Raw genomic sequence first — 13975 nt, 5'->3', positions numbered from 1 at the left:
GTACATCTGATAAAGGGCTGACAACCAGAATCTACAAAGAACTCAAGCAAATCAGCAAGAAAAAAATCAAACAATCCCATTAAAAAGTGGGCAGAAGACATGAACAGAAAATTTTCAAATAAAGATAGACTTAATGGACAAAAAACACATGAAAAAATGCTCAACATCTCTGATCATCAGGGAAATGTGAATCAAAACCACAATGAGGTATCACCTAACTCCAGTGAGAATGGCTCTTAACAAAAAGTCCCAAAACAGATGCTGGAGTAGATATAGAGAGAAAGGAACACTTATACACTGTTGGTGGAACTGCAAACTAGTACAACCTCTATGGAAAGTAGTATGGAGATACCTCAAAGAACTAAAAAGAGATGGGGTTGCTCAGGCTGGTCTCTAACTCCTAAATTCAAGCGATCCTCCTGCCTCAGCCTCCCAGACTGCTAGGATTACAGGTGTGAGCCGCCAAGCCCACCTCAATCTGGAATTTTAAACCCAACAAAAATATTTTCAAAATAAGGGTGAATTAGACAAAGCAAAACTCAGTTTGCCACTGCTATTGTTTGAATGTTTGTGTCCCCCTAAAATTCATATACTGAAAGCCTAACCCACTCCCTCATGATTGGGATTAGTGCCCTAATGAAAGAAACCCCAGAGAGCTAGCTAGCTCCTTCCACCATGTAAGGATACAGCTAGAAGGTGCCATTTATGAAGAAGTGGCCCTCACCAGACAATGAATCTGCTGGCGCACTGATCTTGGAATTCCCAGCCTCCAGAACTGTGAAAAATAAATTCCTACTGTTTATAAGCCACTTAGTCTATGGTAATTTATTATAGCAGCCCAAAAGGACTAACACAGCCACCAAAGGACTCACTAAACAATATGCTTCTGGCAGACCATAAAAGGTCTCAGGGAAAGAATTATGATCAAATAACATTTGGTAAATCCAAACAAATTGACAATAACAATGTATTATGGAACAAGCAGATACAGGTGTACCTCTTAGATATCACAGGTTTGGTTCTAGATCACCACAATAAAGTGAGTATCATAATAAAGCCAGTCACATGAATTTTTTGGTTTTCCAGTTCATATAAAAGTTATGTTTACACTATACTGTAGTTTATTAAATGTGCAATAGCATTATGTTGAAAAAACAATGTTCATACCTTAACTGAAAATACTTTATTGCTAAAAAATGTTAACAATCATCTGAGCCTTCAGCAAGTTGCAATCTTTTTGTTGATGGAAGGTCTTGCCTCAGTGTTGGTGGCTGCTGACTGATCAGGGTAGTGTTGGCTGACAGGTGGGGTGGCTGTGGCAATTTTTTAAAATAAGAAGAGTGAAGTTTGCCACATCCATTAGCTATTCCTTTCATGAAAGATTTCTCTGCAGCATGTGGTGCTGTTTGATAGCATTTTCCTCACAGTAGAACTTCTGTCAAAACTAGAGTCAATCCTCTCAAACGCTGCTGCTACTTTATCAACTAAGTTTATGCAATATTCTAAATCCCTTATTGTCATTTCAACAACATTCACAGTATCTTCATCAGGAAAAGATTCCATCTCAAGAAACTACTTGCCTGTCATTGAGTTTCAATAGCCAAAAAAAAAAAGAAAAGAAAAGAAAAAAGAAACCACTTTCTTGGCTCAGGCATAAGAAGCAACTCCTTATATACTCAAGTTTTATCATGAGACTGCACCAGTTTAGTCACATCTTCGGGCTCCATTTCCAATTCTAATTCTCCTGCTATTTCCACCACATCTGCAGGTACTTCCTCCAACTGCAGTCTTGACCCCTCAAAGTCATCCATGAGGCTTGGAATCAACTTCTTCCAAACTCCTTTCAATGTTGATATTTTGACTTCCTCCCATAAATCATGACTGTTCTTCATGGCACCCAGCATAGTGAATCCTTTCCAGAAGGTTTTCAATGTATTGCCCAGATCCATCACAGGAGTCACTATCTACGACAGCTATAGCCTTATGAAATATATTTCATAAGTAATAAGACTTGCAATTTGAAATTACTCCTTGATTCATAGACTGCAGAATGGGTATCATGTTAACAGGCATGAAAACTTTCATCTCCTTGTACATCTCCATCAGAGCTCAGGTGCATTGTCAATGAACAGTAATATTTTGAGAGGAATCTTTTATTCTGAGCAGATCTCAACAGCGGGCTTACAATACTCAGTAAATCAGCCTATAAACAGATGTGCTGTCACCTAGGCTCTGATGTTCCATTTCTAGAGCATAGGCAGAGCAGATTTAACATAATTCTTAAGGGCCTTAGGATTTTCAGAATGATAAATGAGCACTGGCTTCAACTTAAAGTCACCAGCTGCATTAGTCCCTAACGAGAGTCAGCCTCTCTTTTGAGGCTTTAACACCAGATATTGACTTCTCCTCTCTAGCTAGGAAAATGCTAGTTGACATCTTCTTCCAACAGAAGAGTGTTTCATCTATATCAAACAGTCTAATCTGTTACGCAGTGTAGCCACCTTCATCAGTCATCTGAGCTGGATCTGTATAACTTGCTGCAGCCTCTCCATCAGCACTTGCTGCTTCTCCTCGAACTTTTATGTTATGGAGACATCTTTCCTTAAACCCCATGAAACAACCTCTGCTAGCTTCAAACTTTTCTTCTGCAGCTTTCTCACTTCTCTCAGCCTTCATAGAATTTAAGTGAGTTAGGGCCTTGCTCCAGATGAGGCTTTGGCTTAAGAGAATATTGTGGCTTGTATGATCTTCTGTCCATGCCACTAAAACTTTTCTCCATATCAGCAATAAGCCTGTTTCACTTTCATATCATTCCTGTGTTCACTGGAGTAGCACTTTTAATTTCCTTCAAGAACTTTTCCTTTGTACTCACAACTTGGCTAACTGTTGGGCATAAGAGGCCTACCTTTTGGCCTTTCTCAGCTTTCAACATGCCTTCCTCATAAGCTTAAGCATTTCTAGCCTTTGATTTGATATGAGAGACATGCAACTCTTCCTTTCACTTGAACACGTAGGGCCATTTTGGGGTTATTAATTGGCCTAGTTTCAACATTGTGTCTCAGGGAATAGGGAGGCCCAAGGAGAGGGAGAGAGATGGGGGAATGGCCCATCAGGGAAGCAGTCAGAACACACACATTTATTAAGTTTGCTGTCTTATGTGACAGTGGTTTTTGGCACCCCCAAACAATTACAATAGTATTATAAAAAATCACTGAGCACAGATCACCATAACAGATATAATAATAATGAGGAAGTCTAAAATATTGTGAGAATTACCAAAATATGACACAGAGACACAAAGTGAGCACTGCTGTTGGAAAAATGGCAACAACAGACATGCTATATGTATGGTTGCCACAAACCTTCAATACGTAAAAAACACAATTATCTGTGAAGTGCAATAAAATGAAGCACAATAAAACAAGGTGTGCCTATATTAACACAGAAACTGAAAATCTAATACCATACACAAAAAATCAATTCCAGGGGGGGCTAAAAACTTAAGTATGAGCCTTTTAGGAAACAATGAAAGAGCATACTTTAATTATCCTAGAGTTAAGAAGGATTTCTTAAGCTAGAAAAGCCAATCTGTAAAGAACAATTGATAAGATCTGCCTACATTAAATCTGAGGATTTCTGTTCATAAAACAAATGTTCACCAAGAAAAGCTTACTAGATGATCCCTAAACTGGGGGAAGATATTTTCAATGTAACTGATCATTATCTAGACTATATTAAGAACTTCTAAAATCAGTTAGAAAAGATCAAAAATCCAACACAAAACGGACAAAAAACTTGAACACACATTTAACAGAAGAGGAAATATACTTACTCAACTTGATTTCAACCAAGAAAATGCAAATAAAACCCACCATCAGATAACTGTTTCACAATCATCAATCAAACTTTTCTGTACATTGTTGGTGATAGTATAAACGAATATGACCCCTCTGGAAAACAATTGGTCATTTTATGACCCAGGAATAACTCTTCTAACTCTTAATGTATTAATCTATCCTACACACTGGCCCAACCAGTGTGCTCGGCCATTGATCAACTCATGGCACGGGGAAGCAAGGTGGGATGAGGAGGCAGGCACTGAGGCCGTATGAGTCCCTCAACTGTCCTTCGACAGTAGAATGAATGAACTGTATATTCATAGAGGGGAATCTATTATACAAAAAAGGCAAACCAGAGCTATATGTAACAAGATGGATGAATCTTAGAAACATAATGTGTGTGTAGCTATATATAAACTTCAGAAAAATTAAACTTACAGTATAATTCCATTTACATGAAATTTAAAGCCTGTAAAACTAAACACATTTTTTTTTTTTACAAAAGTAGGTGGCAAAACTATAATAAAAAGGAAGGAAATAATAATCACAAAATTTAGAGTAGTTACCTCTAAAGGAGAAGGGAAAGGGATAAGAATAGGGAAGAAACACCTAAGACCTTCAAAGGTGACGGGAATGTTCTGTTTCTTAAGTAAGTGGTGTTTTCACAAATATTCGTTTGTTTTTTTCTGTAGATGCTACATATATTTTATGAATATGATTATTTATTTATTTATTCTTTTAGAGACAGGGTCTCACTCTGTTGCCCAGGCTGGAGTGCAGTGATACGATCATGGCTCACCATAACCTCAAACTCTTGGGCTTAACAGATCCTCCTGCCTCAGCCTCCTGAGTAGCTGGGACTACAGGTGTGTGCCACTATGCCTGACCAGTTTTTTAATTTTATTTTTTTGTAGAGATGAGGTCTTGCTATGTTGCCCACGGTGGTCTTGAACTCTCCTGGCCTCAAGCAATCCTCTCACCTCAGCCACCCAAAGCACTGGGATTATAGGTGTGAGCCACCATGCCCAGCTATAAATATGATTTTTTTAATTTACCAATATATCTGCAAATGTTATATGTGTGTACACACAACATATATATATATATATATATATATGTATTTATTTATTTTAAATGAAAGAATACCATATGCAAAAAGGAGGAGAGGGATGCAAGAAGGATTAAAGAAAATAGGGCATGGGTCTGGGCACAGCAATAAACCTGTATATCAAGCTTTTACTACACTCTTCTTTTAAGCTTGGGCACCACAAGTGAATTCTCATACTGTTATATAAGTTCTGCAATGATTACTGCCCCCATAAAAAGAGGCTTAATTATTTTCTTCATTTTTAGAATAAGTGTTCTCCACTGTTCCCACTGGAAACTCAATGTCTCTACAGGATGTTCTGTGTAGGCGGAAAATGATTATTTTAAAAGCTGGAGAACATCAAATAATCTTGAATAATGAGGCAGTGGAGGAAAGAGAAAGCAGTGTAATCCACTAAGAAAGGGTCAGAGATTTTCCACACAATGTTCGCGGACTGCTCTGACGCATTCAGAGCTGCTGAAGTGCAGCCCTGCCAGCAGGGCAGGAAAAGAAGGTGGTATCTGCTCACCAAGCACAGGACTTTTCTTTATTGGGTTTCGTGAGGTTTCTTGGACCTCTTCCTAGCCTCTTATCAGGACTTAAAGGATCTATATTGCATCCCTAACTTAAATGTCCCCATAGCCCTACTATGGAGGCATTTCTCTGCCATTCTGTGAACAGCAAAATGGGACAAAATCCTTCTGTGCTTCAAAGCCACACCACAAATCTGAGTTCACAACCAAGGCCTTGGGTCTCAGCATGTTTTCTGAGAAGCAGCAAGCAAAACCAAACCTGAAAGAAGGGCAACCAGTCCTCTAAGTCCTAATGCCCACTGGCAGGGTGGAGGCCCCCATGCCCTGTGGGATGCCTTTTAGTAGCCCCTATATGCCAGTGCCTTCACTGTTGCTGGGGATGATCAATACACCCTCCCGATCCTCTTAAGGGTCTCACCCTGGGTTCCTGCTGAACTGGCCTTGTATCTCTGTTAGAGAATTTCTTTCATTCTACCTAATGTTGCAGCCAGTTCTTTACTAAACAATCCCTATACAACACCTTTAGAGCAGGGGTCATGGCTCACTCATCTCACTTTCTACCTTTGAGCTTGGCACACAATGCTTTTTGTACAGAGAAGATACTTGCCACCTGACAAATGTTTGCTGAACTGATCTCATGTACCAAAAGAAACTTTCACCTGGTGACAAACCATATTAAGAGCATGTACATTTAGATCCATGACTGTTTACCAAAGACCAAGAAAATACAATTAAGTGTGTATACCTAGAGGCAAAAAATGTTAAAACAAATTTTCACATTCAAATGGTAAGAAGTATCTTAGCTTATGATATTCCTTACCCTCATTAATTAACAGATCAAAATTATGGGACTAGCAATAAGTAAGCTCAGTCATTACTAGTCTCTAGAGATGAGCCTAATTCTACAGAATGCTTGACTGGATACTGGACCTTCCAAAACTACCTCATTTGTTAATTGAAGTGTGCCCAGCAGGGATGGGTAAATCCTCAGATTCAAGATAGTTGTCTAATTGAGTGATTCGCTTTAGGATAAACATTCTAGGGCTTCATCTCCCAGGCTGCTCCTCTCAACCATTTACTCACTCCTTTAGCAAATATCTACTAAGTACACAAGCCAGAACTCTGCTGGGATGAGGTAGTGAACTAAATTAGACACGATCCCTGCACAGATAACACACTGATGAAATAATCACACAAATAAATGCAAATCAGAATGTTGTTACAAGGAAAGTATCTCTTACTTCTTTCCTGGCCAAGGGGAACAATTTCATCAGGGAGCAGCCAGGCTGTTGTTTCTATTAAGGTTAGTGGCCCTCCTCACCAAATCTGAGCCTCACACATATCTCTGTACAGCCTTCAACTCAGAGACAATCAGCTTACCCCAGCTTGGGACTATGGGTGTAAACCAGGTGCCAGCGGGCAGGGCCCATGGCAGAGGTCCCTCCCCTGGAGCTGTGCCTTGCAGCTTACCAAGCATGCACATGATATCTTCTTATGTGTTCATCACAACGGCCCAATAATGCTGTAGTGGTAGCACATTTTATAGAACAGGAAAATCATGCCCAAAAAAGTGAACAAATTTCTGACTGGCACTGAATGGTGTAGGTGGCAAGAGTTTCAGCAGAGTTCTCTGGCTCCAAAGCAAGCGCTCACTCTACTCCCCACATCTAGGACAGCTAGTCCCCCTGTAAGACCCTACCCTGGCATGTTTGAAAACACCAGCTTCTGTCCATGGGATCAGAATCATATGGTGTGCTTGTCCTGACAAATGCTGGGCTAGACTTTCTGTGGGAAGGCCATTGCCAGTAACAACCCACCAGCAACACGGCATGTACTTGGGCCTGTTTTTGACTGTTGGGGTGTTGCAACTAATCTGTCCTCTCCATCTTCCATTCCTCTTTGCTCATCTTTAAAATAGAGGTAACGGCATCTGCTCTGCCTCCCTCACAAGACTATTCTATAATTAAATGAGATAACTTGTATGAATATACAATTTTAAACCATTTAGATTTATCATCTTAGCTTCGGCAAGACTCCAAACCTGACCAAACCTGATGCAGGTTGGTTTTGCATCGCACTGAAAACAGTTTGATACTATTTAAAGATTTACTAAAGCTATAACTTTAAACAGCCTGTTTTGCATGAGGGAGACAAACCCTTAAGGAAAACTCAGTAAATTTCAAATCTGAGGGAGTCCTCAATGGAAACCACTGTGAGGAAAACTGTTAAATAAATCAAGTAACAGCCCACCTTTCTTATATTATTTAAAATTGCTTTAAAAGCTCCCAGCTTGAAAGCTAATAACAGAGGGAAACAGCAACTGGAGCAAATCTTCATGGAAATAAAACCCAGAAGCCAACTGGCAGCCACTTCTACAACTGGCAAATACTTAGTTACAGGAAGTTTTTATCCTGCTTGAGTGGAGAGACAACCTATGTATCTTTTCCTACATGCAAACTAAGGCCCAGACGCTAAGAGAAGATCATGAACAGGGAAAGGCAAGCTGAGGCCTTCCTGAATTAGCTCAGACAAACAGTAACTGAGACAGAGAAAAAATTTAAGAGGCCACTGAGTCAGAAGCAGCTGGTTTAAAAGGTTAAGGATTAGTGGCAAAGATACAGATTGCTCCTTAGCTACTCATTTTCTTTTAAAAATTAATCCAGATTGTCATATTTTGAGATATACTTTGTAACAGTGTTGAAATTTGACTATTTTAATGAAGAAATATATAATAGATGAAAAATAGAAAGGTCATGGGTAAATTATGCAGACTCAAGTGCAGAGCTGCCAACTGGAGTCCTGGGCAATGATGTCTACACTTGGAGCATTACTGTGTGACTCATAAAGTGGGATGGGGTAAGGATTGTTGTGAGGGCCAGTTTGCCACTACACACTTCAGTCCCTGCGTCATCCATCCCAAGATGGAGTTCTACACTCAGGTATTCTCAAAAGCTATTTCTGATGAAGATGATAATAATTTAACTTTGTCTTCAGGATATAAAAATATCTATTGACTCCTTACTCTGTAACAAGTGTTTTATTTACATTTTATTTCTAATCAGCACAATGACCTTCAAGGGTAAAATTAATCCTATTTTACAGATGAGGAAAAAAAAAACAAACAAAAAACCGAGGCATGGAAAGTTTAGGTCCTGAGTCTAAGGTCACACAGTAGAAGTGGCAGTGTCAGGACCTGAACTCACAGCTATCTCCCAAGCCGGCACACTTTCAGCAATAGCACATGCCATTCATTCCACAGGATAAGAGTTTTCGTGATCATTACTCTGCTGTTAGCTAAGACAGAAATGACTGAAAATTACTGAAATGACTGCCTTACTCTGACTCCTAGGTTTAATGAGAATAACAATTAATTCTAATTGAAACAAAGAGACTATTTTCCCCCTTCTCTCCCAATTAAAAATTGTCTTTAAGCAGATGCTATTTTGAGTTAGTAAAGGAAGAGAGGTTTTCCTAGCACACTGTAGTGGCCACTCCGAAAACCTGAATGCCTCCTGCATGTCCATAACCTTAAGGTTAGCAGTTTAGGCCCTCAGAATCCCAGGCAGGCCTCAGCACTTACGTACTCTCATGTCCTCGCTCATTAATTTCTTCCTGGAGACTCAAAACACTGGTGAGGTTAATGATCCTTCTCCGGGGAGTACAAGCTGCAGTCATATCCTTTCGGGAATCATCTTCCACCATTTCCACGTCAGAGTCTTCCCGAAGTCTCTTTCTGCAATGAAAAAAAGGAACCACTGGCAGGTCATTACTATTCTTTTTTATTTGTAAACTTAGCCAAATTTTGTGTGTTGCATTTTGGAGAAGGGAGCAACTTTTCTGTGCTGGTTCTACACCCCTGTGGAGGGATCCCTATGCTGGTGCCAGCCAGCAAGATCAGTCTGTTCTCCAGCACATTGCTTATCTGACATCCCCTAGATCCCAGCAGCTGGCCATGCAGCTGCACAAAGTAGGAATCTGGAGTCTAGCTTGGTCCCACACAGCTGCAGGGCCTTGAGCAAGTAAGCTGACCTTGTCAAGTCTCATTCATTCATTTCTCCACCTATCCATCCATCAGACATTGTTACATACCAACTACATACAGCAATGAACGAAACAGGGCACACCTGCCCTCACAGGCTTACCTTCTAGTGGGAGAGAAAGCAATAGAAAAAGGATTATTTTAAGTAGTGATAAATACAATAAGAAAAAAACCAAGGTAACATGATAGAACAATGAAGAGCTGAGAGGAGAGGGAACTTTAGACTAAATGGACAAAGAAGGCTTCTGGCAAGAGATGACATTTGAGTTGAGAATTGAGTGACACGAAGCCAGAGCCTCCCTAGGCTGAGGGAACATCAAGGGCAAAGAGGGCAGGAAGCTCAGTCAGTTCAGATTAGCCACCAGAGGCATGTGGTCAAGGCACCGTGAGGGAGAGGGAAGGCAGGACTGGAGAGAGGGCCGGGGGAAGGATTTAGGTTCTATCCCAAGTGTAAAGGGAAGTCACTGAAAAATTTTCAGCAGAGGAGTGATACAATCTGATCTTGGATTTAAAAAAATTCCTTTGCTGTGTGGTAAATATCACTTAGTTCCCTAAGCGATAAACAAATATAATATTTTCCCTGCAGGGCTGTAAAGAGCATTAAATGAGAGAATGTACGTATCTGGCACACAGGAGATGCTCAATAAATATTAGCTTCCTTTATTATTTTCTCGAAAAAATTCTTCGAAGTCATCTTGCTAGGTTGATTGAGAAATGAGCAAACTGGAGTTAAGTAACTCATCCAAGTTCAAGTGGCCAGTTAATGTCACAGGTTTTGGTGGTCACACACCACGTGAACATGCAGCCTTGGGCAAATGACTTCACTTGAGCTCCAGGTTAATTTAAGTACACATTAAATAAAGAATATCTACTTTACAGAGCTCGGTGAGACAGTGTCTTAGAGTACCTACAGAAGAGTACCCTGGAAATGTTCAAATTTAAATGACAATCTTTACTGGTATCGTTCTCACCCCTGTCCTCTAGCTCTCTTTCACTGCTAGCTCCCATACTTCAGGGCATTTTACAAATTGGATTCAGAAAGTGTGTTTCTTCAGAAAGAAGTAAAAGCAGCTTTGGGTAGGATGAATAAGAATCCTTGGGATATTTTAGGCTTCTCTCTCTAGCCATGTCTGGGGTTGAGGTTTTATCAAAATTCTTTACTAAAAATAAAGGATAAATCCGCTTTTTTCTAGTTTTTTTTTTTTTTTTTTTTTTGAATTGGATTACTACTCCAAAATCTGATGTATTTTTAACTAATGCCTGGAACTGTGGACATTTAAGCTATTTCAAAGAATATCATGGTGGGTGATGCTAAAGCCATGGTAAAAGGCAAACAGTGGACAAGGCCACAGCCCCATCCTAGTGGAGGCCACAGCCCCGTCCTAGTGGAGGCAAAGGGCAAGTCAGGCAGAGAGAAATGCAAATGGTTCATGAACAGCCAAAGTTAGAAGGCAGTTTTATTACAGAGCAGAGGAGGCAAGTGGCACTTTTCAAAGGCCATACCTGGGGTTCCCTGGGCTGGAAGTGGGTCCTTCCTTCTCTGATGTTTCTGAAGTCCCCTTTGCTGCATCTCCCTCCAAGCTCTGATTCTTGGTAGCTACTTCAACAGGGGCTGGGAGTTCAAGCATCTCCTCATCTTGCAGCCTGGCCCTGCCACTAGAAACATCTGTGTTATCTTCTGGGACGATGGTCTGGGGCTGGCTGGACAGGGGCTTGCTTAGAGGCTGCAGAAATGCATCGAGCTTCTGTTCCCGGGAATCAGTACGAACCATCTGGTGGGCATAGACTTTGTCACCATTTCCAGAAGTAGATGAGGTCAGACTTGTTGTGGATTTAACCACCTCCCCTGAGGGGCCACCAAGTCCTGGTAGCAAAGTCTGTATCAAAAAAGAAGACAGTAGGGAGACTCAGAATACTAAGTATAGATGTGTAGGTCCCCAAATGGAGCAGCATTGGAGAAAGAAGCTAGAATCAGGCATAGTTATGATTATAGAATTACCACTACAGAAGGAATTCTGACTGGACTTTGGAATATAAAAGGTTTACAAGTGTAAAACTCAAGAATTAAGGAAAAATCCTTACAATCTTAAAATGTGCTTGAAATGGAAATATCAGTGTAAGATTTTCATATTTTTTTTTTTTTGCTGCCATAAGAGACTTTATTTTTTTATTGTGGTAAAATATATATAACATAAAATTTACCATTTTAATCACTTTTAAGTGAGAATTCAATGGCATTAAGTATATTCATGTCATCATTACCACCCATCTCCAGAACTTTTTCATCTTCCCCAAATTGAAACTCTGTACTCATTAAACAATAATGTCCCATTTTCCCTCTCCTCCCAGCTCCTGGCAACGAGTATTCAACTGTCTATTTTTAAATATACATATTTCCCAGCTCTGTCTCCAGAAACGCCTAAAAGCAATGACTACCAAGTAGCAATGAGGACCCCCAGATCCCAGATTATAGTCTCTACCATTCCCACTAAAATGAACCAGAGCTCCTTGGAGAAACGGCCAGCTCAAGGATTGGGCTAGGAAAGTACAAAGTACCGCCTGCAACATCTTGTCTTGCCAGAATCAAGGAAGTTATCAAGACTAATGGAATTGGGTCGAAAGGTAGAAGGCACCAGCTTCAAGGGGCTTCCATTGGACTAAGATGGCATAATTTGAGCATCAAAAGAAAAATAATTAAAATTGATTAAACCATGTTGGTTTATTAACAGCAATGACAAAATACTGAAAGAGAGAAAAAGAGAAAGTGAGGAGGGAGGGAGAGAGTGATGAAGAGGAAGAGAGAAGGAGGCAGAGAAAGAGAAAGGAAAAAGTCATTCAACACCATTGGAAATTGCTAGAATACCAACTCATTCCTTTGAAAACTGATAACTAGAGGGATAGAATTCAGCATTTGGCCTTACTTTCTAGGATGAACTATTGTGGGATAACCAAATAGCTCTAACAAATGAGGTAAAGTTCTTCTGTACAAAAGAATTACAGTCAATTAATACAGAAAAAAATGATAAAATAAAAAATCGTTCATCTTGTGATTTAATGAAATAACTGATTTGGGTAATTGGTCATCAATGAATGGTAAAACCATTAAGCTAAATGTTGACGGGTAACTTTACATTGAGGGAATCAGGCTGTCACCAGCTGAGCCCACTGATGAATCTTATCACCACAATGACATAACAAGTCATTATGCGCCTCCTGCTGGAATATAATCGAAAGCACAGGGCCAATGGAAACAACAAAAAAGGTAGAGTGACTTTCTAGCTTCAAAGACTTAAAAGAAATTTTTAAGAGACATAACCAAATATAATGAGTGCAACCTGACAGAATACAGATTTGAACAAAACTATAAAAAGATCTTTTTTTGATAACTGAGATATTTAAATATGGGTTTGATATTAAATGATACTCGTACTATTAATTTTACTAGGTGTAAAATAACATTGTGATTATGTAAGGAAAAAAATATTGTTAGATGAATAATGAGGTACAAGGGAAGAATAATTGTCTGGAATATGCTTTAAAATGCTCCTTTGCCCACCCCCAAGTGGGAGAGAGACTGAAAAAACAAATATAGTAAAATGCTGATGGTTGTTGAAGCTGGGTGAGAAGCATATAGATATTTGTTGTATTACCTACTTTTATGAGTGTTTAGAACTATCCATAAAAAAATAAAGTAGCAACTCTGTTCAAAAAGGTAAAGCCTTTCCCCCAGGACAATTTAAAACTGTTGAAATGCATTTACTTCATTTGCCTTTGCAGTATCAACAGGTGGGTTTTTGGGAAGCAGAAATTAACATAACTACTTTGCCGATAATAATTTTAAAGTCTGGGAAAGTGAAATACCTTATCCAATATGACAGAGTTGGAACAAATCTGCAAGAATCCCCAGGGTTCCTGATTTCCACACCAAATGAATTCACTGCAAACCAGGGCTTTTGCTGTGCTGGTGCTGGGCACTGGAGGGCAAGGCACAAGCTGGGGAGCAGAAAGACGGCTCCAGGGCCCAAAAGTCAGGAGCCAGTGTGACCTGCTGTTGGCATGAAGAGAAGGTATTCTAAACACCCTATAGGAACAGGGACAGCTCTCAGTTTGGACCTCACCACCCACAACAATGCTTCATGGCAGCAAGGAGCCCATAAAACCGGTGTCACCATACCAACAGAGGCAGGCCTCTGATTCAGAAATGCACTTTCCTTCTGAAGACACACTGGTCAGAGCTATGAAAGTTTTATTGGAAAATAAAATGTAATCTAACAAATGAATCTGACTCATCCAAGATCAGATGAGGCATGCTGAGAGGTTCTTTTCCCCCTGGAGCCACAGACTGCACGATCTCTAGCAAATCTCTTCTTTTGGACCTCAACTGGGACAGAGCAAAGGGCTGTCACTCTGTGCCAGGCCATATGCTCTGCATCTTCATCTCACACTTTGGGCCTCTCCTCTCACTTCCCACCAGCCA

The 13975-nt window shown here is 40.0% G+C and overlaps 1 protein-coding gene across 6 annotated transcripts in view; it reads right to left on the bottom strand.

Annotated features, from left to right (window-relative positions):
• MLH1 (mutL homolog 1) overlaps positions 1-13975 on the bottom strand; it is a 48104-nt gene that overhangs the window by 11779 nt on the left and 22350 nt on the right. For all 6 annotated transcript variants that reach the window (XM_069475503.1, XM_069475504.1, XM_069475507.1 and 3 more), the window contains 2 exons: positions 11002-11375; positions 9044-9192 (listed from right to left, as the gene is read on the bottom strand). In XM_069475503.1, coding sequence (XP_069331604.1) covers positions 9044-9192; positions 11002-11375 — 523 coding nt within the window. The remainder of the gene's footprint in view (positions 1-9043; positions 9193-11001; positions 11376-13975) is intronic.

Source organism: Eulemur rufifrons, chromosome 7, assembly GCF_041146395.1.
Source record: "Eulemur rufifrons isolate Redbay chromosome 7, OSU_ERuf_1, whole genome shotgun sequence".
In the NCBI taxonomy this organism is placed as follows: Eukaryota; Metazoa; Chordata; class Mammalia; order Primates; family Lemuridae; genus Eulemur; species Eulemur rufifrons.
This window is presented reverse-complemented; position numbering and strand designations above follow the sequence as displayed.